Here is a 27,540-nt window from a genome sequence, read left to right as displayed (position 1 = left end):
AGCTGAACTAGGTGTAATACTTATCACTTAGTATTAGCCAGTTTCATGACATAGATTAGAAAATGTTTGTCATCCTAACAAGAGATGAAACAACCGTAATGGTGCGCATGCACGAACATACACACATATACATATATATATATACACATACATATATGGTTTGAGCAGCAAAAGATTTTTTTTAAGTTTTCAGATGGTTTGAACTTTGAAGTGAAATTCATGGTGGAATTATAATACCGACACATTTCTCACATTTTGATCAAGTCTGCCTCATTTGTTATAAATATGTAACTTTTCAACTTTGCTTATGATAAGAAGCTTGAAATGGTCATCCACTTTGGACTCTCTCTTTCTCAAATTTGACACTCGACATTCTCTAAATTCTCATGGGAAAATCTGTGAAAAGAGCTGAAGAAATGGGAATGTTCATATATTGACTGGCATTGGTTCTCAACACCCAATGACACTATCGACGTGCTTGAAATAAATTTTCTTGCATAGCCATATGCACTCAATTTGGAGACACGCATTAGTGTGTCTTGGAAGATAAGAAAACTCACTCTCAAAGATGGATTCATGGAAAACATAGACATGAAAAATTCACAATAACATTAAGCATCAACATAGACAAGAAAAATCCACCATAATGTTGAGATCGATTTTCAGCAAATACAGTCACTTTAACCAAGAAACATATCAAGGCATCAGCATAATTAGAAGATGGAGTTTCATTTCCTGTTTCTCCAAACTAAAATTTACTTTAACAATTAAGCAGTCTTCAACATTCATTCAGTTTTTTCAACATCAAGTGTCAAGTTCCACATAATTAGGCAAATATGCTCAGGGGACCTGTCTTGTTAGATGCATCAAGTCCATTTTCAGCATTCCTCATCCCTGTAATCCATGTCCTGCAAAACATTTAATAAAACAACAATGAAGAATGATATACAAAAAAATTTGCAGTATGAAATTTATGTACTCAGTCAGGAAGTTAATCTTAAATGCCGCAATATACTTATTCCTGTAACTTGAAAATGAGAAAGGGATTGATTGGAAATGAAGATCTACACAACATAACGCAAAAATCTATTTTCCTCTCTTACCTTCCAATATTGTTGCTGCTCGAAACATTAAAGATAGTGAGTCTTTTTGCTGTTTTCATAAAATCACTGCAATTCCAACCGAGGATAAAAGAGAAAATCCATCAATCATACACTGACAAATAGAAATGCTCTAAAAACTGCGTATTAAGATTTCAAGAATGTTTGTCAAAGGCAAAACTATACATCCACAAAGGCATTAAGATGTTATAAATAAACAAAAGAAAATTAAAGGGGGTGGGGGGGGGAGAACATACCTGAATGGTTCATCTCCAGTTTGCTTGACAGCACCTGTTGCATCTCGGTAGACAACATGGTTCAGCATGTCTGATCTTTCTATTCCAAACATGTTGGCCAGCCTCCTGTGAAGCTCTTCATAAGAGCCAAGAACTGAAAGGTCAAGTGTGCGTCCCACATCCTCTGACTCCATGAAAACCTTGCAGTGACCTGTATCCAGGCCAAGTTCAGTGGTTTGGAAACCCTGGTGCCATGAAAATCCAGTACTTGATGACTTTTCTGGTGAAACTTGCTGATCAAGAGTGGATCCTGATCCATCAGAAAGAAACTTTACTTTGTCTTGATTCTCATCTGATGAACTTTTCCCTGTAAGAACTTGTGAGACTGTGTCACTAGAACAGCTTCTAGATATCTGCTGCTCGGTGATTATTGGTTGACCAAAGAGTAAAAACTGGTGTCTCTTCACACTATCAGATTTCTCCAAATTCTGACTAGAATTTCCTATTGTTAATAAGCAAGATAAATTTTCATTGCTGTTTGTATTGCTCGTCATAATGCTATTGGAAGTTCTAGGATTCATATTGTATCGCTGAAAATTGGATGGACACAGCCCTGGCTGCAGTTTGTTGTTAAAGTGGAGATCTGATAAAGATATACCAAATTGAGCATGCCTGGCTCCCTGTATGCCTGCAGGAGTGTTATCAGATAGAAAACACAAGGGGCTGCTGGACCCAAGGGGGTTGCCTGAAAATGACGGTATTGGAAATTGGCCGTCATGTGAAAAGTCTGGGTGTTGTGGAAACCGTAACTTCTTTCTTGGTGGTGAGAAGGGCGAGATGTGAATAACGGGCATATTTGATACCAACTCAACCAACCATGGGCTTACGCGCTTCACATTTTGTAGCAAATCTGGCTCATCCCAAGTCACCTGAAATGTTGTTTGTAAGTAGATTTACTGTGAAACTGATGATTGAGGATAGGCTTTGCATAACATGTTTCATACAGTATGGAGACAAGTATTTATACCAATTCATAAATAATATCTGAAAAGTTTGATGTATGTATGAAAATTCAACCATCTTAAATTACAATTCAGCTTAAAACAGCACCTTAATAGTGGATGTACTCCTCAACTAAGCCCTATGTTGAATTTTGGGTCACATAACTGTTAAAATAACTGTCTAACGTCATAATTGGGGCAATATTTACTGTATATGCAGTGTCATAAATCATTTTAAAGCAGTGTTCAGTTGTTCACATTACAACCATAAGACAAATCTGTGGTTTCTGTTAAGCTGAGAAAACCTATGGGAATGTTATGAATCTGATGCAGTGTTGACAAAAGAAAAAATAAGTGTAGAAAGCTGACATGTACTCTCCTTAATCTATCTACAAACTCTGGAATAAATTTCAAAAGACCCCAAATGCTAGATACAGTCCAAATAATATAAAGCATGCCATCAGAGAATATCCCCGAAGATAAATGCCACTACCCCTACTAAAATAAATGACCAGAATCTCAGTGAGAAAACACTACCTCTGAAAATTTAACAAAATATTTAATAAAATACATATTAAGCAACCAACAGAGTCCAAATTCTTGCACGAGGGTATACAAATTACAGAGGAACATGATACCTGAAGAAGCCGCCATGGGGAATTTGGCCAACGGAGAGGGTCAGCAACCTGAACAGATGCAATGGTTCCCATGAACCAGCTTATCCTGGAAGAATCCTCAGTTTCAAATGCCATCTTAAACCTCATCCCGGAGCACCATTGCGTCCTCATAGTCGCCTTCACAGCTGAGGCCTTAACACAAAACTCCGGCGTGCTGGCCCTCGGATAATAAGCAACCTCAAATGGCTGCCCACTAGCAGCAAGAGCCGCAGCTTCTATAACTGATTCAGGCCTCACCTTTCCCTTTCCACTCAAATTGCCACCAGCTGGGCTTGAATTTCTCATTACTTTGTTCTCCTGCTCCCTCAAAAACATGGAAAATCCACCATAAGAAGAAACAGAATTTCCTGGACCAGGGTTCCACCCAGATGGAGATTCAAGTGCACCACCAATTCCACGCTTGGCACGTCGAATACCAACACAAAGATCGCCATTTTCGGCTCTGAGGAACACGATTGAATCCCCTGCAACCAGCTTCTTCTGGTTCACAAATGTGCTCCACCCAGTTGTCAACAAATGCCGCCGTGGTGTACCTCTATAAATATGCCTGAATTTCCAAACCTCGCCATGAACATCCTTGGCAATCACAGTTTGCACAGGCGGATCTGCCGTGTAATCCAACCGTGGAAAGATCGTCTCAGCGCAGTACCTCGGAACCGAGAAACCCCCACCGTTGTTAGCATCAGATTGAGTCAATGTCTTAGCAAACGAAGCCGGTTTCTCTGGATTTTCAGACCCATTAGCCCCCACAACCCCATCATCCTCAAAATCAAGCTCACCAATGTTTCTGTTTCCAAGTGGAACCAATCTGATCTTTGAGAAAACCTCATCAGTTTCAGGGTCAGCTAAGAACTTCACATCCCCAACTCTGCAAGGAATGAGAGCAGGAATTCTGGGTAAAGAGCTGAAATCTACGTGAACCTGAGCGTGCTCTGCGTGGCCCTGAGGGAAATAGAAGACCTTGGAGTTAACCTGAGGCATCTGAACCATGCCTCCAGCGCAGGCATGCCATAGCTGAGGATCCAAGCTCTTCTCTGCCTCCTTCATATTTAGTACACAAGAAATAAAACCCACAACCAAAATCACTGATCAAACAGTGGTTTTTTCTTTTATTTTTAATTACTTCTTTTTGAAAGCAATAAAGGGTTCTACTTCTACTTCATAGCTCTTCAAGAAGCTTCAGTAAATGCTGTGAGCAACAACAACAACAAAAGGAAAAAAAGAGTTGATTCCAAAACAAGTTAAACATGCGTTAAGAAGTGAATAAAGTGAACCAGTTCATTAAATTCACATAATAGAGTCAGGGGTAGAGAAGAAATTAAAATCTCTTACCCTTCTTTCTTTGCATTAAAATCAAAGATATGCTTGGGCTCAGAGAGGCTTGTCACTATGCACTTTCTGCAGCCCCCAAAGTAGTGGAAAAGTAAAAAATTACTAGTTTTGTCTCCTAAATCCAAAATAGCCTTTTTGAAGATTCTGGAGAGTTTTTACAGATCAAGTTCCGCACATTTCTTTCTTCGTTTTTCTGATCAATTTCACCTTATAGCTGCTAACAATCACAGAACCAAAGTTATACCTTTTTACAGTACTAATCAAAAATGCAGATTCAAGAGCTTGAAAGTGGTTCGGATTCAGAAATACCCACCAGGAAAAGAAACAACTTTGAGAACAACCCCAGCTAGATCTTCAACTCTAACCCCAGATTACAGTCAGTCACAACTCAACCAAAAAAAAAAAAAATCTGCAGAATTTTGATTTAAAGAGTTTTCATGCAGAGAAAGACAGACAGAGAAAGAGAGAGAGAAAATGAGAGACTGTAGCAACAGCTACTACTCGGTAAATAAAAAGCAGCACGGGCACACGGATTTATATCACTCTTTTAAGCTATGCTTTTTTTCTCATCCAAAAAAAAACAAATGCTTAAACAAAACATTTCTTTCACACACTCTCTCTCTCTCTTGCCTGCTTTTTGTTGTTATCTTAATATGTTTTCTTTTTCTTTTCTTTCAGATCTCAAAGATAGACTCTCTCTCTCTCTCTCTCTTTGTGGAACAGAAACAAAACAAAACAAAGAAAATCTTAAATCAACAAAATAATAATGAATGAATAAATTTTTGGAACATACTAATATTATTGCTGTGTTGAAAAATAAAAACATGGTCCTTAGTCATCACTCATCACTATCATATATAAATATCGTGGTACAAATAGAATGCGATGAATTATCGCGATTTTTTCATGCAAATCAAAAAACCAAGCGAGAGCACGGAAACGCATCACTATTATTAATAATAATAAGTACTGCTCTGAAATCAGAGCAAAACCCCATTACCACATTACTAGTGGACAAACTAACCCTGGTTAATTCTTTTTTTTTCTTTTAATCTCGGATATGGGTTAAGTTAACTACACAACTAGTTTACATGACGTTGCTTGACAAATGTTAATGGCGCGTGGCGCGTGCGGTTTTAATGGGGAGGAAGCGTGGTTGGAGCGTGGGATGTACGCGCGTCGAGGAGAGTGGGGGATGTGTTGTGAGGAGGAGGAGGGGTCGGCGATCTTTTTGGTCGGGGTTGGCGAGGAGTGAAGGTACGACTATGATGTAGTGGTGACGTGGACTTGTTATTGCCTAATGTGGGAGTGGTGCCTTTTGTGACTTTTTACTGCGAGAGCTTAGGCTTTTAGGCTCTATAGCCTCTTCTTGGGCTATAATTTTTGGGATAACTAGTAACTACCCTAGCATGATGCCATGTTGGGTCCTCAAGATTTTGGGGATTTGAAATTCTATTGGATTCTCTCTTTTGAGTAAATGAAAAATGCCAGAATCGTGTCAAAGTTCATTAAATTTTTGTCACTACTTGTTCAGGTATTAGTGGTGAAAAAAAGTTGCGTGTATATGCAGGATTACACATTTATCACTTATAAACTTGTCGTACAGGAAGTATGAAAAAAATTGTATAAATATTTGTGAACCAAACATTGTTTCAAGTAAATCGACTATGAAATTCTTAAAATTTATTAAGTGGCTGTTTGAAAATGAGAAATGCTTATTACAGTAACTTATTTGCATAAAAAAAAAAAAAAAAAGGTTAAAAGTTAGCTTATTTAAAAAAAGAACTTAAAGTTAAATTATTTGAAATATAAGCTAAGACAAAAGATAGTATAGGACTCACAAACAGTAAATAATTTCAGCAAAAAATTACTCTTTTAATCAGTTGCCAAATGTACATTAGGGGTTTGTTTGAATACCGTTTGCGGCTGAAAACTAAAAATACTGCAGCAAAATAATTTTTAAATGTGTGAATAGTGCAGTGGGACCCAAGTTAGAAGTTATATTTGCTGAAAGAAGAATTTGTGGGTCTCGTGAATAGTGCATGAGACCCACCTAAGGAAACATAGACGCGGATAACAACGCGTTCATGGGACCCACCTAAGGAAACGCAGACGCGGATAGCAACGCAAACACGTTGCTGTCCAAATCCACTCTAGACCTCCGTTTGGGAAGAGCGTTTTGCACATTTCTTAGTGGAAGCGTTTTTTTCTATGGATCCTGTGCACTGTTCACAGGACTTACAAGTACTATATTCTGCAACTTTTTCCTTAAAATTGGGTTGCACGACACTATTCACACATTTAAAAATTATTTTACTACAGTGTTTCAGTTTCTAGTTTTCAATTTTTAGCAACAAACAGTATCCAAATAGGTCTAGGTGGGGAGCATTTCCACAATATTCTCAAATGAAAAATAAAAAGTAGTTGTACATCGAATAAAGAAGAAAAATAGTAGCTTTTATATTTTGGGTCTAGTTAACAAATGCCATCAGGATATTTGTTAATAAATAATTTTTTTAAAATATTGATAATACTTTTATGAGAAATATAAAAATAGTAAAAAAAATCAATTTTTTTTCCCATAAAAAGTTTTTCTAAAAATATAATATAAAAAAGTGCTCTTAAGACATCCATTAACAACATCTTTCAAATTTACTACTTACTTCTTCTTTTTTCTTTTTTTTCATATACAAAAAAGTCTAAAATACAACAAAATCTCATAATATTTGGTACCTTTGTTTCAAGGTGGTTCAAAACCTCATTCATTGTGAAATATAGCAAGATTTGGCTGTGTCCATAAAAGAACACATTCTTCAACAGACTAATACTTATTCTTTCTCTATCCCTTTTAATTTTATTTGTTTTTTAATCTTTCTTTATTACTTCTCCACAACTATATTTTTCAAATTTCCCAATGGTCAATCCCAAACAATCATTTTATCAAATCTATGTTATACTCTTGAATTTTCTCAAAACTATGTAATTTATAATCAAGTTATCCTTATTAACTCAAAATTCATAAGTTTTTGTTTTGTTTTGGGAATCATTAAATCCACCCCTTTCTTATTTCTATCTTTTTAATTTTAAAAAGTCTTTCTAATTTTAATTTTTGAGATCACCACCCTTTTCTCTACCCCATTTCAACTTACTCCTCCCCCCACACACACATTGAGAGAGAGAGAGAGAGAGAGAGAGGTCTCGTTCGTAACACCTCAAAGTCCACAACGCCATCCATCTGTCAAATCGTTGATGCTTCTACCACATTCGTTCTCTCTATAACAAACATCCTTGCCTCAGTCCTCCCCCCTACTGCCAAAGCCATGCAGCCCATATTAGGTTAGATGACTCATGTTGGTCCTTCTATCCTCTTTCTTTATTTATTTATTTTTATTTTGTTGTTCTGATTAATTTTATGAGAAGATGATTGTGCTTTATGTGTTGATTGTGTGTCTCCCTCTTGATTTTAGAGATGTTTAAGATTGAGGAGTTGGGTTGAGGGTTGTGGGAGAAACGTTTGAGTGAGAGAGTTACAACAAATTAAATCTGAAATTTTTATTAAGTGTTTGAAATTTTTTTTATTCCCTTAAATTCGTTTACATAGCTACAATGAATTTTCTCACCAAGAGAGATATTGTAAGTTTGTAACTCTTTAAAGCAATTTTAGCATTTTGGAGAGGCGGCTGGAGTGTTGTTTTGTGGGTCTACTCTCCAAAATGGATAAAAAGTCCTTTGAGGAGCTATTAGAGTTCCTTAGAGTTACACATTTTTTAAACCATTAGATTTAAGTAGATCCAATGGTTAAAAAAAGACTATCATTAATGCTAATATTCTAATTGATCTCATTAATTATCCCATATTTTATACATTTCATACTTATTTCTAAAAAGAAAAAGAAAATCTCAATAATAATCATTACTTTAGTTCTTCTTACATTCATAATGGCACAAAAAAAGTTTTTGGCTTTAGTAATAATCATTTTTGTAGTAGAAAAATAATGAATCTAACTATTAAAGTATAAAAACATGTGTGCTACTCACAAAAAGACACCAACAAAAACGTCTAGAATATTTTTGAAAGAACTATGTTGCAATTATTATTGAGATTTTATTTCATGGTGCAAGATTTGGAGTGTTCATGTTAATAAGGCAAGGAGCATGGTGCCGAGATTGGAATTAAGAGAAAGGCAATGGTATTGAGTTGGAGAAAAGCAATGGAGGAGAAAGAGATAGAGTAGAGAAAAACATGATTATGGAGGACAAAGAGAGATGTAGACTTTTTTTTTGGGTTTAGAGATAAGTATGAAATGTGTTAAACAAGGGATAATAAATGAGATCAATTAGAATATTAGCATTAATGAGAGTCTTTTTTTGACCGTTGGATCTACTTAAATATAATGGTTTAAAAAATGTGTAATTCTAAAGAGTTACACCAGGTGTAACTTAAACCTATATCTATATATGTATATATAAATTTTAAGTTAATTTGTAAAAATTTTGCCATGAATTATAATATGGCAAAATATGAATCATTCATTTTAATTTTTAAGTAAATTTGACATAAAATTCTTAAATTCTTATTAATTAATGGTTAATATTTTTTTTCCCGATAGGTAGATAATGGGGAGGGAGAGGTGGGCTGTCACTTAAAGCCAATTAATGGCTTTTTTTTTTTTTTTACAAGATAGAAATTATACTCTAACCTAATTTAAGTGTATATGTATGTAAAGCTACTTTTTGAGACTTGAACGCCGGCTCTTACCCCCCACACCCTACAAGTACTTATACTTGTGGAGTGTCTATCATGCCAAGGGTGCACGGTGGTATTAATGGCTAAATTAATAGTTCAAAATTTGTCACTTATTATTATGTTAATTTTTAGTTCGATTTGCATTCATTCAACTATGAATGATTAAGATTTTAAAAAACCCACAATAAAATTACCCAAAGATCTTTGAAGGATCTTGATCCATTTTTATGGAGCTTTTTTATTTTATTTTTAGAATTGCTTATGGGGCTCGTTTCAAAATTTTAAACTTGCCAACTAATTGGTTTCGCCACCTTAGCAACTCTTGTTATGCTTGTGGCAAAAGGGTACATCTAAGATTTAACTTATATGATCTCATTTTGTTTAAATTTTTCCACAACAAGTGGCAAGTAGCAAAGTAGTCACAGTCAATTAACGTTATACCTCTTTTTGATTCTTAAAAAAAAAAATATATATATATATATATATAACTCTTTTTGTAACTGTAAGATTAAGCATTTAATAATAGATTCAAGATCCAATTAATAGGTGTAACTTATCAAATTAAAAAAATACTAAGTAATAAAAAACAATTAGTAAGGAAGTTGGGCCACAAAGAGACTCGGCCGGAGAAATTAAACATGAGGTAATTGAGTCTATTTTGTGCACACCTATGTGGTAAAAGGGTTTAACTTTGTGGGGTTAGTTTAATTGACTCATTTAAAGTATTAAGACATTTGGTCTCGACTAGAACCCAAGAAAATAGTGATATCACTTCTGCCATCTCTTGGAGGATGGATAAGGACACATCCTCTCAACAAAAAATAAAATATAATAAAAATATGTTTGTTTCTAATTTCCCAATCTTTAGTCACCTATAATAATAAAAAAAAGAAAAAAAGAAAAAAAAAAAAGAGGTTGAGTCTAGTTTTTGTATTACTCTTAATCAATGTTCTAATTTCTAACGCTAACTTAATTGTACTTCAAAGTGCTACTAATTTCATGTGATTCCATCTCTCGGTAAAAGATCATGCCAAAGCAAATAATATTCCTAGTTTGAAATAATATGTCAAAATTGAGAAAGATATCGAAATAAATAAATTAAAAAAAGAAAGAATAGAAGACAGATAAAGTTATGAGCTCATTTCTTCATGCACACAATATATATTAGAAAAATAAAGAAAAAAAAATTGATTTATTTGGGCTTTGATGTTTATTTTTCGAATGAAAATTCTTTCTATGTAATTTATTACACAACAACTCAACTCATATACATGGGTAATTATTGGGTAGTCTTGGAGTATCATAAATGCGTACTCCCTTATCTCGCATAAATGTGGGTCCCACTAATTAAATTTGTGGTGGGATTTACAATTCATGTAAGAGGGAAGATTACACATTTATAGTACTTTCGGAGTATTCAATAATTTTTCCATATTACATAAGATATTAGCATATTCAAGGGGGGAAAAAAGAAGAAAAGAGGAGGAGAAAATAAATTATTGTAAACAATTTTCCAAATTCGTCTCTCTATTAATAATACTTTTGTCAACTTCAAGAAATTGGCTTAGTGGTTTTTAAGGTCTCATGATATTTATGAGATCTTCGTTCAAAACCTTTTGCCAACATCTTAGGGCTACCTCTAAGGAATCCCTCTCTATAATAACCTGGTGTGTACGGGACGGAGAAACTACATAGTGCATACACCCAAAGGAATAGGGAGATACTCAACAAAGTTTAAATAAATCTGTCACAATTTCTAAAACTTCCAATTATGGATGCATGACATCTCTAATTTTCGGAAACTTTCCAACTGCATACTATTTGGAATTAACAAGGCTTAAAGTGAAAGCAAAAGCTTTAGTTAATAGAGTCAACAAGAAACATTGCATGTTTGGGACTATAAGTCTATAACAATCTGTCAAGTGTCAACATTATAGAAGAATAAGTATTTGACAGTTTCAGAGAATCCCATTAAAGCTACCAAGCTAAAAAGAAAGAGGCTCTTGAACCAACCTTTATAACTGCGGGGGGGGGGGGGGGGGGGGGGGGGGGGCAAGCTCATAAAGGAGAAGCTTGAAGCTTTTGGTGAAGCTACCTCTCTCATCAACATTGACAAACAACATCAAGCCAAATGGACAATTCAAAGAGCTAGATTACCATTATTGTGCAAAAAGAAAGGGACCCTCTTAAGCATGCTTTTATATACTGCAAGCTAAGCCTTAGGCAAAAGATTGAGAATGGTTGGTTAAGAATCAACATTGATACCGACATACAACGTGGAGCCAATCCAGACATGTCCCTGCTGCAATATTTTATTCAGTGCAACCAAGCATCTAATGTATATGTAGGTAAGGTTTTCCTATCCATTCTTATCTTAAAGCTATGTCCAAACTAACTATATCTGCATTTCGATCAATCAAAATGAAAAGGTCCCCCTTGCCGTCCCATAGCGAAGCCATAGAACCCCATGAATAGGGTCTTAAATGGTGGATTAATTGTTGGCTTGTCCTTGCTTTTAACAAGTGGTCCTTCAAAATTTGACTCTTTTGAATGAATGTAACTTTGATGGCCGACGGTTTTCTATTGTCATACGGAATTGATGTCATCTGCATTTGGCTTCTTCGATCTTTAATTAATTCAATCAAGCTGATAGGATAAAACTTAGGTAGTATTATATTTTATGTTTCTCAAAAAAAAAAAAAAAAAAAAAAAAACAATAAGTGTGGCGTTTGCATAGCAAACACCCGTTTTTTCGTAGGTCTCGTATATTGTTTACAAGACCCGTAAGTACAGAAAATGCAATAAGAAGAAATAAATCTGAGTCCTAGAGGCACTATTCATAATTTAAAAATTATTTTGCAACAGTATTTTCAACAATAAGCGGTATCCAAATAGACTTAAATCATTTGATTGAATATAATTTTCTTTAAAAAAAAAAGATGGGTTGTAATCATTAATACAGTCTCATAGTTTTTTTTTTTTTTTTTGGTCGTGTGGGAAAATGTTCTTATTGTTAAATTTAATTGAAAATTTAAAATGTGCAAAAATTATAAAATTATACTTAAGTTTCGTCCACTCACTCAGCTTTTTTGTACTTGCATACATAAGTAACACAACTAATGTTAAGGGGTGCTACTATTTTTGACAATTTTGTGTTTGGAAGTGGCAGCAATTATTTTACACTTCTATTTAATTTTAGGATGAATGTACTGTTCTTTAGGAAACTGATAGTACTAACACGTGCCAATGTTATTTCTGTAAAGCACGAGGAGATTTAACGAGAACCACGAGCACCACCAACCATTGCAATAATCTATGAATGAAACCAATTAAAAGAATGATTTTCTTTAAACCCCATTTTATTTTCAATAGAAAAGATCTTAAGTTCTTCTGCAGACCAACTAATCAAGTGTCTTTTTTCATCCCTAAAGAAACTAAATAGGTATTCAAAAGCTTTCTAACTCAATAGATATTTCCAGCAAAAATATTCAGGATTCAAATCTTTTCTCTCACATTGTAATTATTGAATTAATTATTAAAATGAAACTAATTAAACAAGCACAATGCCAGCTAACTAATTGAATTGATAATTCGGGTCCTCATCAAGAACTTGTACCTATCATTGATTCATAAATGAGAAATATACATAAGATGGAGTTTCACAACCATCAACCATGATAGCTGCTAATATCCTATTAGTATCTAACAAGGCATTTCTCCTTTTTTCATATAATAAGATGTTGACATGTTATCACGCATGCTTACAAGCGGTAGAGATTAAAACAAAGCAAGTCTCTTTAAGTTATTGTTAGAGTGAAGCTAACGGAAGCGAAGGAATCAGTACTCTTCACTCTTCAGCTTGCCTTGCCGACCTTTCTTCAAAAACCATGATTAGGGCTATGCAACGAATGGGTAAAGTAAACCCAAATCACCAACCCAATCTGACTTAACTCGGTGGGCAATGGATATTTTGACAAAATGATCAATCGGCGTAGGGAATCGAAGTTCAAAAATACCCAATTGAGATTAAATTTTCCTGCATGTATCTCAAAATACTGAATTATTTTGATCATTCGGGGATAGAGTGTCATTTCTTGATAATTGGATATAATAAGTCTAATTTTGCTATACCTTGATAGTGTCATTATAATTTATCCTAAATAAATAACTATTTAGGAGCTGTTGATCACTTTAGTCAAAATTGTTGCCAGCGCTAGCTGTTATATTTTTTATGGTAGAATCATTTTGCCTAAAGATTTGAGGGGGATAAATCAAGTTTCAAGAATTATGTCTTCATTCTAGGTAGCTTTTCATTTCTTTCTGGTGGTTTTTGTCCTTTTATGCATTTTTAAATTTGCCTTTTAATTTTTGAGCTTTTTATTTATGTCTTTAATTATTTATAGGGTAGAAACATTCCTATGGTAGAAATGTTGTCTATATTAGGGTTTTTACCTCTAAGGTGTGTATGCAACATCGAGCATGCATACGCATCCCAAAGTTCTACATACACAGTCTTAGTCATGCATGTCTAGTATCTTCCAAAAACCATAAAACTTCTTATTTTCTTTCCCTTTTTTTTCTTCAATTAATATTTGATTGTTCTTTCTTTCTAGTATATTTTAGAAAACATGTGTTTAGGCTAAATCATAGAGATAGGATACCCACCTCATGCATGGAATGAATGGTGCTCATGTATGCTTGGTTTGATTGATGCTTTCTCAAGATAATGTGCATCCTTATGAAATATCCTGCTAAAGGGAATCCTTACTAAAATATGATGGGGAGGTATGAAGTGGAGTTTTATCCATTCAATTAAGCAAAATTGGGTGCCTAACACATTTTTTAGTTCATACTATAACTCCAAACTCAAAATTTGTTTTCGTTAGGTCTCTATATAGGGTCAAAATGGTTCTTGGACTTAAATTAGGTGATAACTCCTATTCTTTAGCCTAACCTTTGAGTTAGGGTACATTTGGTTCCACTTTTAGAGCCCAAAATGCGTGTTTCCAAGCCAAAAACCCAAAATGCGTGTTTGATAAATTATTGTCATCTCGTGTTGTCCAAAAGTGGCTTTTTCAAATACGTAGGATTTCTTGCGTTTTCATATTGGACCTTGGAGCTGTGATGCAAAAACGCAAATTGATTTGTAATGTTATTGTTGCTCATTTTAAGTATTATACCTAAACTACTCTTATTTTTATTTTGAAATCCCAATTTTACCCAAATCTCTACCCAAAAAACGAAAAAAAAAATACCGTCATGAAGCCAGAGAAGAATTTCTCTACACTTTATGCTTCCTCCTCATCAATTGCAAGAAGCCCAAAAGAAGAATCCCACCATGCCGGTAGTAGTGGTTCTTCTTTCTTTTCCTTTCCTTTAAATTTAACCAACCAACCACAAAATAGACAAAGAAGGACATGAAAAGTTAACTCAATCTTAATGATTTTTAATTGGCATGCATGAGGTTGGATGACAAATTTGAGAGGAGTTCGGTTTGGTGAAATTAGAGAAAAGGAGATAATGGTGGATGAGAGAAGATGAAGGTGAAAGAAGATAAGAGTGAAAGAAACATGTGGCTGAGAAAAAAAAGAGAAGTAAAAAAAAAAAAAAAAATTAAACAAAAGTAAAGGTGGTTTGATCGAGTGTGGGATATGTGTCCATCATGCAAGGAAATTTACAAAATAAAAATTACAATTGTGTTAGGACACTACAAATAATTATAAAATTTTCATAACAATTGAGTTATCAAATCTTTCATATGTCAAAATAAAACAAAACAAAACAATAAAATATTAGACTAGGATTGACCACAACTAAAAACAAAGAGTATTGTGAAAATATTGTCACATTTTATTGTATCTCTAAACTTTTTAAATTAGTGTTATTTTTCTTTAGAAAAAAATAGTGCTATTGACACAATAGTTTCATAACAATTTCATAATATAGTTTAAGTAGTAAGTTGTTATTGGTTCTCATCTGAACCTACTAGTGATATTATTATTATTTTATCTACAATTAACAATTTGTCATATAGACTTTATTGTAAAATTTTTATAAAAACATTATGTCCATAACTTGCATTAAGAGAGGTAGTTAAAACAAAGAATTCTCTTTATATATATATTATCCTTTTTGGCAATTTACAACTCAAATCGCAACTTTTATAAATACTATCCAAACATCCAATTTTTTCAAAAATTACTTTTTGACAATTTTTACCAAACACTCTAATTTTTAAGAAAAAGCAGAATTTCATACTGTACTTTTTAAAATAGCCACTTTTTCAAAAAGCACTGTTTGAAAAAATTGAACCAAAACTCACTATTGGTGGTGTACTCCCCAAGCTCATGTCAAGTACCTAATGGCCGTAGTCATAAGGTTTCTTTTAAATTAAGATCGAAAATTGCACACACAAGCACATGAAGGTTATTGTATATTCCCAATGGAGATGTTATCTTGTGAGATGGGCGCATGCGTCTCACCCAAGATTTTTTCATTCCCAATGATGTTAGGCTAGGGCCCTGAACTCCACTCGAAATATCAAGTAACCTTAGATTGGCATTGCAAATCCACAACCTATGTCGTAGCCAATAATGCACTTTAGGATGTTAACAAGCTGGCCTGGCCACTAACATGGATCCAATCGATTTGTGTTGGGACTTAGGACAAAGTAAAAGTGTGAAAGGGAGGTTGAAATGGGAGAACCAAAAGGACATATATGCAACACTGATGTGACATGCATCATTTCATTTTCATTTTTTGTAACACTTTCTTTTTCTTAGAATGTCAAATCATACACACCTAACTTATATTGCTCCTAACCTATGACCCTACTTAATCTATATATATATATATATATATATATAACCTAAAACTCTGAAACTCTCACAATTTTCCACGTCAACACAATATTAAATAAATAAATAAAACTTAATAAAACATTTCTAAACTCGATGCTCTGCCTCCCGATACTCTGCCTTCTCTTCTCTGCCTTCCTCTACCAGCTCCTCCTCAATCAGACCCATAGCAAACCAACAGCAAAGCATTGCATCGCATAAAGACCCACAGATTCCTCAATCAAAACCCACCATAACCCCATACCCACCATATCCACAAACCAACAGCCATCTTCTTCCTCAGAATAGAGGTCGATCTCCTTCTTCAAACCACCCATTTGCCACAAACCACCCACATCCAACTTCTAGTACCCAGAAACGACGCCCTATTTGCCTTGGGTCTCATCTAGCCCATGGCCACGGATTCCTCAATCAAAACCCACCAATGGAGCTTACAGTCCTATACAAACCAAACCCACTTTTATTTTCTTCAGCTCCACCACACACAACTCTCAAACTCTCATTCTTCTCAAGCTTCCTATGAACCCCAGGTCCAAAAATTTCCACCACAGACCCAATTTTCATGTTCTAGCTTCTTCAAACCCAAATGGGTCTGATGGGTTTTCATCGTTGAGTCTGACTCGGTCAGTCCGATGTGGCTCTATTGTAGGGAAAAGAAAAGAAAAATTAAGAAAAGGGAAAAGATAGGAGAGCGATACGGAGTGACAGCTAGAGAGAAACTTCCTGGCAATGTATATGTAAATACCATTCCAATTGTCTCCCAATAGTCTTAATAAAATATGTGTTATTTATTTATTTATAACTTCTACTCCAACAATAACTATAACCCCAACGTGACTCTGTTTAGTTTTTTTTTTTTTTTTCTCCAACAACAACTCTAACCCTCAGTGTGATTCTATTTAGTGTTTTTGTTTTTGTTTTTTTTTAATCTTTTATCTCAAATTTTTTTTTTTTTTTTTTACAATTACTTGAATTTGGTATGGCTTAATTTCTAGACATTTTCACTATTTAACCAAAAAAAAAAAAAACTGCCCAAACTGTTGGAAATTTAGATGATGTTTCATTTTTCAATAGGCACATTTTTGGTCAAAAGGTACCTTTTGATATATCTAATATGAAGAGTTATGGCATTTCAATAAGAATCTTTTGGTAGGCACCTTTTTATTCAATAAACACATTTTCATTCAATAGGCACATTTTCGGCCAATAGACACTTCTTCGGTTAACAAGCATATTTTCAGCCAATAGACACTTTTTGAAATATATATTACAACCTATCTTTTATATACCTATATATACAACACAAACTAAACTAGAGACGCAACATTCTGTCTCTTATTCCTTCCCACAAAAAAACTAATAAATAAAACAACATTACTTTCTTCTACCTAACAAATAAAACTTTATGCTATTTCTTTCAATATCATTTTTTTTTTTTTAATTTCATGCATTTTTACTTACTACTCCAACTCAAAAATAATGGTTTTTTTTTTCTTCTTCTTGAAACTCATTCAGTAGCTATTCCCATGCATTGCACGGGTTAGCGACTAGTTAGCCTAACAGCCGTACAAGTCAGTATGTGGAACTTTAAAGTTTAAAATGGCTTTTCTTATTTTTAAAGTAAGTCACATTTTACTTTATTTAAGAGTAATGAATTGAGTGGCACAATTAGGGGTGTCCAGACTGGACTGGAGCCTGAAAAACTGACCAATTCACCCGACATTGACCCAATTTTAGCCTACACCAAAGTACCAGTTGGTTTCGGATTCCTCCACTCGACGGAGGTGGGTCGAGTCTGGGTTGGGTCCAAAACCGACCCGGCCCGACTCATGGACAAGTCTAGGCATAATGAACGAAAATTATATAGAAAATTGGGTCACAAGAATCACTATATCATGTGAAAACTTTGGGTAATTCTTTGTATATATATTGTCTGCAGAAATTGTTACCAAATGTCTCAATTAACGTGTGGAATTTATAAAATTTAATTAGTTCAATATATATTGTAAGGACATAATTTGTAACGACCCCAAAATAATATTGGACTCGTACGTAAAGAGGCCCAAACAATATCATTTATAGAGCGTGGGTTTGAAAGGCTAGGCCTTGGTCACCGAACGGTGGTTTTTCGTGGTGTTCATACATAATTAAATCGTGTTCGATCTAGGAGTCTTTTTCCTGGAGGTAGGCTGGGAGGCTCTGGTTTTTGGCCATTTTTCTCAGCCCCCTCTCCCGGATTGCTTGTCCCTCCTTTTATATTAGCCTGTATTCTTTATCCTTCGTCCACGTGTAGGATCGACTTTTCCAAGACTGATACTTGTCCCATCAGCCCATATCCAAAGTGGTTGGGAAAGTTGAAGAGCATGGCTCTGTCAGGTGCAGAATGCTTTATTGCAGTTCTGGCAGCCTTTTACTTGTGCTGTTCCCGCACTGTGATTACTTTTCCTTTTAGGGGCATTTATGGCATGCCGAGCAGGAGCTCGTCCTCGGCCATTTCCTTAGGCCGTCCATGACTCTCATGATGCGTCCTCGGCCCTGTATCTCCTCGGCGCAGGCCTTGGGCCTTAACATGAAATGGGCTGGGGTCACAAACTCTCTGGCCCCACATATATATATATATATATATATTATTTTTTTAGTTTTGGGAAGGTAGTACCCTGGAGAAACAATAATTGAAGTCTTAATATAATATATAAAGATACTACTTAAAAAAAAAAAAAAAAAATTCTAAATTTGAGCCCAGTTATGTGATCCTTTTAAAAAAATTACTCAAATTTTTTATTTTTCCTCCATGTGGGGATTTGAATTCACAACCTAATCACTAATTGTGAAAAATACTAAATGGGTTTTGATGCAGGGCTTAATGAGAATTTAATATCAAGACCAAAAATCTAGAGCCTCGTCATTAGGAAACAGCATGGGCTGATATATCACAGACCCAGAGTGCATAGATATTTTAGAAGCTCAATTACTGACTTTGTGAGCTCCCGAAATAGTTAAGATGTGTTTGGATACCACTTATTTTGTTGAAACTGAAAATTATTATTGAAAGTACTGTAGATAAATGTAAAAATTAGTTGAAATAGTACAATGGAGCCTATGAATAGTACCAAAAAGTATAGTGGGTCATGAATAGTAACAAAAATAAGCTGAATAGTGAAATAATTTTAATTTTTCATCCGAACACAAACACATCCTTAGTGGTATTAACTTTATTGAATCTACTAGCCATAACCATAGGAGAAGAGAAGAAGTAGAACATGTATTCATAATTCAATTCTCCGGTATTTTCTTTTTCTTTTTCTTGACGATAAATGGTGAGGGAGATCTGAATCAAAATTATTTCTCAAAGCTAGGTGAGCCCATACAGCACACAGAATCACAAGTACATATATACTAGGCCGATTCTAGAGCATAGTGGTCACACATGTATAGCGAGCTAATAAGGTGGCTGGTGGCTCATGGCTGGACCATAGAGAGAGTGTTCCAAAAGAAGTATCATCGATCGGGACTCGAGTGGTCAACGAAGCAACCAATAGTTTAGTTTTAGTACTGTAGTGCACGTGAACATACAATGGATACAGATACAGATATAACTGCCAAGAGGACAAATTAATGTGACAAACAAATTAAAGCTCACCTATTCGACAGGAAAGAAAAAAAAAAAAGCATGCAGCTGCAACTTCATCTATCATCAGCGTGCAATGTGGGTCACCATCTTCATTCTTGGTTCATTCATTAATGGAAAATCGTTCGTGCATGCGTACGTGCGTGGTCATCGGTGAAGACACGTATGCGGATGCGGCTCAGGCGCCGATCCGTCGGCCTTGCTTGCCCGACTCTCTCTTTCTCTCTCCTTAATTTGTTGGTTTGGTTATGGTATTTTGGTTACGACATCATTTATTAATTTGTTTCAAAAAGTAGCGTATGTATGTATGCATTAATTAATGTATTTATGTACGTATTCAGTCGGTGTGGGTACTCTCGGATTTCACGTGATTCTTTTGTATATGATACTCCATACTTGGTAAAACCTAAAAAAAAAAAAAAAAAAAAAAAGTATACTCTTTTACTTTTGACGGCTTCAATCTCGTAGCAACACTTTATCTATTGGGCCCGGACCTGTGGAAGTAAAACATAAGCCGGGAACATGAAGCAATTTACTTAGGTACTTTTTATTGCAGAATTCAAATTTGAGACCTTCACCTCTCAAATCATTAGGAGTAAATTCATGACCACTAGACTAACAATCCGTGGTAAAAAGTATGTTGTTAATCTTTACGGGGTTCTATGATTTTCTCTACCCCATTCTTATTACAAGTAGGTCCAAATCCAACAGCCTTGTTGTCCAGTGCAAATAAATGGTCCAGCTCGGGCCTCGCACAAGCCCATATTTTGCAAAAGGCAATATTGGCCCAAGTTTTATTGTGTGCAAGGTAGGCCATGGGCTGCCTCGCAAAAATTTGCAGCCTTAAAACTAGCTTCTTCTTTGGGTTGGAAATAGTTAATTCACATGAATTAGCCTAAGTTGATGAAGCAAATTATAAGCCCATTTGGTTAGAGATTTTTAGTAACGTTGTTTGTATTTTTTGGAAATATGTATGAATGAAAAAATGTATGAAAATACGTGTAATGTTATTTAAACAATTGTAACAAACGGATCTTATGTGGCACAAAGCCATTTTTACTTGTTTGATAGATAAAAGAATTAAAGGAGCAAACCTAGAGGTGAAAAACTATTTGTTACTCTATTATCAATTGGCTATGCACCGTCAACAGATCAAGTCAGACAGATAGAAGATTTGCTAAAAAAAATTGCCTCAAAAAAAAAAAAATATATATATATATATAATAATAATAATAATAATAATCTTAATGTACCATATGAGTACAAATGTGGCATTGAAGTATTATGTCAAATTAACAAAAGTCAAAGCCATATTAACCCTATCTCTTTGCCTAGGATATAGGATATAGAATATTATTATAATCCCATCAACCATATGGAGGAATAAGATAAGCATGTAAAATTTTTATGAATTCTTCATATATAGCAAAGAGACAATAAAAAGACAGTTGTATACTAAATAATTGCACGAAGAGAAGAAAGAAATATATATCTTTTGTCAAAAAGTTGTATATACACGTGTACTTTCATAATTAATTGTAAATATCCATTCATGTATTCTTTGACTTATTAGTAACATTAGGTGAGATATGGCAAACATCCATTTATTACTAGAAGAACACGTATTTTCTTATTAGTCAATTCCATATTTACTGTAGTTTATCTTTATCACGATACAACCTTCTTCTTTTCCGTTCTCTTTCTTGTTCTCTTAGTATGTATAACTTGTGATTATATTATGGACAAAGTTTAGCTACAAAATTGGTTGTAGTCTTAAACTACAAATTCACTCAATAAAATAAATATTACTGCATATTTTGAAAATCTAACCGTTGAATTACATGTTCTTTACGCTTTTAATACACATGTCAATTTTTGTGTCAATCGGATATTATTTACTATATAATCTATAATCTTATATTTCATGTATAATTTTAAATTACAAAAACTTGCAATTTAAAAATTATTGATAACATAGTTATTGATCTTTAATTTTCTTGAAATTTATCGAAAAGTTTGTAATTGATTTATATAATATCTAAGCTGAAACATTGTATTTTTTTTATGAACAGCTGAAACATAGTATTATGTTTACAAAGCATTTCATTTTATATAATAATTGAATATAAAATGTATTATGTTTCTTTTTTTAAAATTTAAAACATTTTAAAGTAACAAATATAGATAGCTTAATTTTTTAGAAAATACAATATATTGTATCGATTATACTTTATTAGAAAATAATCACATCATTTTAAAAACAGTTTAGGACTAACACCAAGTCTCATCAATTATTTTTATTTTTCATTTAATAAAATAAATAAAGTAAAAATCATCATATTTTTCCTTGTACACAAATTATTATAAATATAATTACCCATACATGCGAGGCGTGACCTTCCAAAATTGAAACTCTTGATATAAAATGTCATTATATTGATGAATAAGCTGAAATTCTAGTTGTAGGAGACACGGAGAGGGCCATCAGGAAAGGGTGAGTGCATTGAACTCCATTTGTAAACTAGTTAAAGTTCTACGTTTTCTTTATTAATTAAAGAGTAAAAAATATATATATTATCATCCATTGACGTAAATAGTCTAGTAAGTAGTAACTGATAAAAATTTTGTTTAAAAGTCATGAAATTGAGCTGGAGAAAAGTGAGCTCAGGCATAGCACTGGAAAGGCATGTAACTTCAAACGAAAAAAAAGCTTGCATGTTAGAGAAAGATAGATTGGTACTAAGCAAAAGTGGGCATTGATCGGAAGAGGTATGTAATTAAAGCTTATAGAAATAATAATTTCCAAATTCAGTTGGTAATTGACCATAATGTGACCAAAAATTTTCCAAGCAAATCTGTAATTGTTTTGACTCATTTGGATTCTCAAATTTCGCTTTGTCTTTTCACTTCAGGAGAAAAACAGAATTGGGAGAGGGGAGGAGCAATGCATTGTGTTCTGGCAATGCTCCCTTTGAATTGATGAGCTCTAGGCAATGCCATGGCCGAAACCACGCGTGGGAATTATGCGTTACTGAAACAAACACTTAAGAGAACCCTCAGTTTGAAATATAGAAACCATGTCCAGCATCTCCAATGGCTGAAGCATCACTAATCCTAGTTTGATTGAACACAGACCTCCAATTATCCACCTGTTACAAAATTTCTGTTTACTTACCTTTTCCCCATTTGAAAACATACAGCAATCAAAAACTCCTACCTCTTATTCCATTAATGTACATAAAACAAATTTAACAAATATTAACTACGAAAGAGAAACACAGAACCAAAGGAGCTCCCAACTACAAGTATTGTTCTCATTTCAGAAAGTCTAACAAAAGGTCTAACAAATAGCTAGCCGGTAGATACTGTCGGCATGGACGATGATAAAGTGTCCATGTCAGCCATTCTTGCCCCAAAACTACCCTTCTTTCTCATCTCAACAACCTTCTTGTGAGAGTTGGAGTGCAACGATGAAACAAAGGTAGGACTAGCAGCAGGACGGTATTCAGGAAAGAGGCGGCCAGACCTGAAACGAACTCCACATGCATTGCAAAGGGTCTTCGGCCCCATTGGACCCTCTCTCCATTGTGGAGTCTTTGTTACCTCACAGTGCATGCATTTCCTAGTTGCAACTGGTTCCTCCGAGGAAAAGTTCCCCATCTCTGTTGCACCTGAGAGCACTGAGAGGTTCTTTTTCTTCCTCATTTTTTTCTTCGAAGGGTTTGATGCTGTCTCAGAGAGATCAGAAGTTTCTGAACCTGATTCAAAAGCAGCTGAAGGATGGGATATTTTGGAAGCAGAGGAAGTGGAGCAAAAGAAAGGAACCCTGAATTGACTGTTAGACTTTGATGGACGTGGACGCTTGTTTCTTGCACGCTTCACAGGGATGGTAGTTTTGGTGTCAACAGTTGTGGGATTTTCAACTGAGCAAGAGCTGCTGCTTTCAAGAACAGAGACTGGACTGGAGGTTTGGAAGAGACGCAAACCTTTGACATCCGAAGATTTGTGAAGGAGAGCACTTCTACTGGAGGTGGCTTCTACAGTAACTGGCAGTCCTTTTAGTGGAGAAGTTTCATCATGCTAGAGGCAAAATACCAAACAAAGATCAGATAACAAGAAAGAAATGTTTGTTGCATTTGTCAATAGAAGACTTGATCAAATGTTAACTATCCACTCATTAATTTAAAAGGAATAAATAAAAGCACAAAAGACAAATGCACACAGATTCAATTATATGGTGGTGTGTATATGCAGCTACATAATCTTCATCAACCATCAATGCAATACTACAACTAAATTCAAAGGAATCCAGATTCACACTACGCAGTTTTATCAAACATATGAAGAAGGGTGTACAAAGCTTCTACCTTCATTCAGATCATTGATACAATTATTGAAGCATGATTTTTTAATTGGTTCATCATAAAATCAGTTTTCACTAGTATCTAATTCCTTTTAAGTGCCAAATATCTAAGAATTATGTGTAAAAGAAAGCCTCTACATTCAATAACTCACAGTAGAGAGGAAACTGTACACTGCTTTGTATCTTGCACTGTGTCTATGAAGTCTCAGATAGTCTTGGACACACTCCTAAGCTTCATTTGATCACTACATTACCTATTTGCTAGGCTGATGTAATTCATCATGTTTTTGTGATTTGTCTTTTGTATTATATATTCTTCTCAAGGATTGTGAAAACGAGAATCATATAAACAAAGATAACATGCTTGCAAGGCCTTCTACTTTTTCAGAAACAACACATGCTTCTGCTGTCAAGCACATCTTCAATTTCAGGCAACAATTTTTCTGGAAATACAAGCATGATGCAGGCCTACAAATTCAAAAGTATACACTAGGCCCATTGTATATGTGAAAGTGCATAAAGTTTTAAAGTGAGCAACGGAACCGTACCTCAACCCCGGTATGTACTTTCATTCTCTACCCCACCCACATTCAAAAACAATAACACCCAACTCTTTTTTTTTGGACTAAGTGAAGGTTTTGAGGGTTCAACCCCTAGATGTGCCCCACTAGTGGAGGTGGATGTGCCAGTTGGCCCAAAGGACATTGGTTAATAACACCCGCATTTTAGTGAAACCCTTGTCAGTAACCATATTCGGCTTCTTCAGAACATTCCTGTACTTCAAAAAAAATACGTTCACTTCCACCTTGAAGGAGGAATTAAATTTCACAGAACCTTGAGAACTAGATGCATGGTTAGGGGAAGGGCTACCCCATTGTCTAGCACAGTCTTTGGACCCAAAAAAAAAAGGAATATGGAAGGAAATCTTATGTTGATCCAGTTTTCAATACCAAAAACCTAAAAAGTCATCAGTTTTCTCATACTTTCTCATCCTAAAATGTGTAAATAGTTTTTCATACTTTCTCATACTAGAATGTGTAAATAGTTTTTCATAATTCATGGGCATATTCACTATTCCAAAATCATTCAATTCAAAATTGTCATCTCCTTTGATATTTGCTCATTGTAAGAAAATGAATATCTGTCTTTTAGTCATCCATTTATGAATTGAGCCCTTGAGGAAGATAAAACCTAACCTACTCATATATATGTACAATGCACACTTTGATAGTGTGGCATGGAGCATAATTGCGCATATTTTTGCATCAAAAAAACGTAAGAAGCCTTCCATGTACACCATTTTCATTAAGCACAGTTAATATTTTACAGTGGAGTGCAACTTGAACCACATATTATAAATTAATGCAAGAGATTAAGGAGTAACTTCGGTGTCTGAACATCAAATTAAAATCATATTGCAAAAGCAAGATAGTATTGTACATCATATAACAGCCAATATTGCAGGGCATCAATTAAATAGTAATTTTAAAAAAAGAAACAAGAGAACTGACCAGAGTGGAGATATTCACAACCTCGGGAAATTTTACAGCATCATTGCCGTTGGGAAATTTTAAAGCATCATTGCCGTTTTTAGGGGAAGGCCCATATGAGTAACTTGTCAAAAAATCTAACGATGGCTGCTCGAGCCCTTGAAATTTCACATTCCAGTCCTCGACACCCACATTTCCTTCCACATCTTCTAAAGGGAAATCAAAAATCCTAAAAATGTCATCGAAATTTTCATCCAGAACGCCATTGATATTGTCGTCGAATAGGGAAGAACCGGCCATTTTTATTTATAATTCTCAGCTTTTCTTCATAACATCTTAGACCAAATCAACAACAAAATAAAACAACAATGTCACTTCAATTTTCATACACATAATAATCTCCACCATGAAAACACTTACATATATATACACATACAAAAACAACAGGAGAAAGAACCCAATACGAGTAAAAAGGGAATGTGGGTTATATCCAATAGATTGGATGAGCACAAAGTTACCTTATGGATTATGCAATCAAAATCATGGTATAACACGCAATGCAGTAACAAAAATCTGGTAAAAAAAATTTTAAAGGAAAAAAATTCAGAGATTTACCCAGAATAAGAAAATGACTCTTGAATTATTTAAAAAAAATAAAAGTGAGAGAATATTCTTGTAATGGTTTAAAGTTGGTAATAAAACGAACAAGTTAAGAAAACGACGACAAAAACAAACACAAATTCACGTGGTGTTCCGGAAAATCAGTTAAGTCGTCGTTCTCAAACATGGTTTCGGGTTTGACTAAACTTCCCATTCTAAAAACCAATGGACGTTACCTACGCTAATTAACGGTTATAACTCATAATAATAAACTTCATAACTGCAATTACTTTATTATTTCAAAATAAATAATAAATTAAAATCCTAAAGTGGCCGTTTGGTTAGTGAGAAAATGCAGGAAGAAGTTTCAATTTTTTGAAACCACTTCAACTGTTCTAGTTTTTTTCTGGGCCATTTTCCTTTTTTTTTTTTTTTTTAAAGTAAAAAAGCAAAACTAAAATTTAAATTAAGAAGAAAAGAGAGAGAGAGAGAGAGAGAGAGCGCAAATGGGTGTGAAGAGAAAGGGAATGAAACCTGGTGAAAACCCTAAATCGGAAGCGAATCCATGAAAATGAGGGAGCTGAGAACTTCAGTGACTGGAAATGTGGGTCAAAGAGACGAAGATGAAGATGAAGATGAAGAAGGAGAAAGCATTTGATGAAGTGGCGGTGAGAGAGTGTGAAAGAGAAAATGGGGATATGATTCTGAATGAATCTATCTATCTACCTATGTGTGTGCCTGTGTCTGTGTCTGAGAGATTGGGAATTTTTAGGTTTTTATTTTTTTTTTGTTTTTGAAGAGACTAGACAGAGTAAAGTTTTGATGGAGGAGGTTACATTAGGGTTCATGTGAGCTCTCTTTAATCACCGCACATCTCTATTTTTCTTTTTCCTTTTTTTTGAAAAACTAAAATAAAAATGTTCATTTTCCTTCTTTTGAGGTAAGAATGTGACCAGTAATATTCTTTTTTCTTTTTTCTTTTTTCTTTTTATCCGAAAAAAAAGTAATATTCTTTTTTGAAAAATAATATACTATTCCATTTCATAGTTCAGTTCAGTTCATCTCACCCTTGTATACATAATTAAATTATTTTTATATATAATTTAATCTCCTAACATTTTTTTGTTTGCATTAATATTAATCAATCCGTTGAGCGTGGCCCTTCCACTTAGTACCATCGGATCGCTAATACTAACTTTCTTCCCTACTTGACAAGTGGGTCTTGCAGTTAAAGCTTCATTTTGCCTTTACACTCGAGAGTCAATCTCCATCTAAGTCGATAAAAACTTTGCATGATTCTGTTACTTTTTGGGAGGCCTACATTTCATAGAAACTGTTTACCTGAAACTATCCTTTGGAGTGGTATTTTACTAACGACTCAGCTCGTTGAGAATGATAAAATACCTCTAATTTATTGTGCACAAGTTTGCTTCGCCTTGAGGGAACAAAGCATACCTAATACAATCTCACTTGAATATTATGTTCCATTATATACGTCACTAATTGTAAT

The 27,540-nt window shown here is 34.4% G+C and overlaps 2 protein-coding genes across 5 annotated transcripts; both read right to left on the bottom strand.

The window, feature by feature from the left end:
- Positions 1–592: 592 nt before the first annotated feature.
- Positions 593–5,081, bottom strand: LOC126725836 (auxin response factor 18). Of its 3 annotated transcripts, none has more exons than XM_050430823.1 (6): positions 4,660–5,081; positions 4,347–4,563; positions 2,976–4,203; positions 1,358–2,265; positions 1,104–1,169; positions 593–908 (listed from the first exon to the last, which is right to left on the bottom strand). In XM_050430823.1, exons 3-6 carry the CDS (start codon positions 4,059–4,061, stop codon positions 827–829), a joined length of 2,142 nt encoding a protein of 713 aa, XP_050286780.1. In that variant the 5' UTR covers positions 4,062–4,203; positions 4,347–4,563; positions 4,660–5,081; the 3' UTR covers positions 593–826. The 3 variants fall into 3 exon arrangements, with proteins under 3 accessions (XP_050286780.1, XP_050286770.1, XP_050286787.1); XM_050430813.1 differs by having other exon boundaries at positions 4,347–4,560; XM_050430830.1 differs by having other exon boundaries at positions 4,347–5,081.
- Positions 5,082–22,727: 17,646 nt separating this feature from the next.
- LOC126725824 (GATA transcription factor 11) lies at positions 22,728–26,812 on the bottom strand. 2 transcript variants are annotated; one of them, XM_050430799.1, is made up of 3 exons: positions 26,565–26,812; positions 25,452–25,765; positions 22,779–23,657 (listed from the first exon to the last, which is right to left on the bottom strand). In XM_050430799.1, the coding sequence occupies exons 2-3, from the start codon at positions 25,728–25,730 to the stop codon at positions 22,929–22,931; spliced, it is 1,008 nt and encodes a 335-aa protein (XP_050286756.1). In that variant the 5' UTR covers positions 25,731–25,765; positions 26,565–26,812; the 3' UTR covers positions 22,779–22,928. The 2 variants fall into 2 exon arrangements, with proteins under 2 accessions (XP_050286763.1, XP_050286756.1); XM_050430806.1 differs by lacking the exon at positions 26,565–26,812 and having other exon boundaries at positions 22,728–23,657; positions 25,452–25,736.
- Between the last annotated feature and the right edge of the window lie 728 nt (positions 26,813–27,540).

Source organism: Quercus robur, chromosome 1, assembly GCF_932294415.1.
Source record: "Quercus robur chromosome 1, dhQueRobu3.1, whole genome shotgun sequence".
NCBI classification, from domain to species: domain Eukaryota; kingdom Viridiplantae; phylum Streptophyta; class Magnoliopsida; order Fagales; family Fagaceae; genus Quercus; species Quercus robur.
This window is presented reverse-complemented; position numbering and strand designations above follow the sequence as displayed.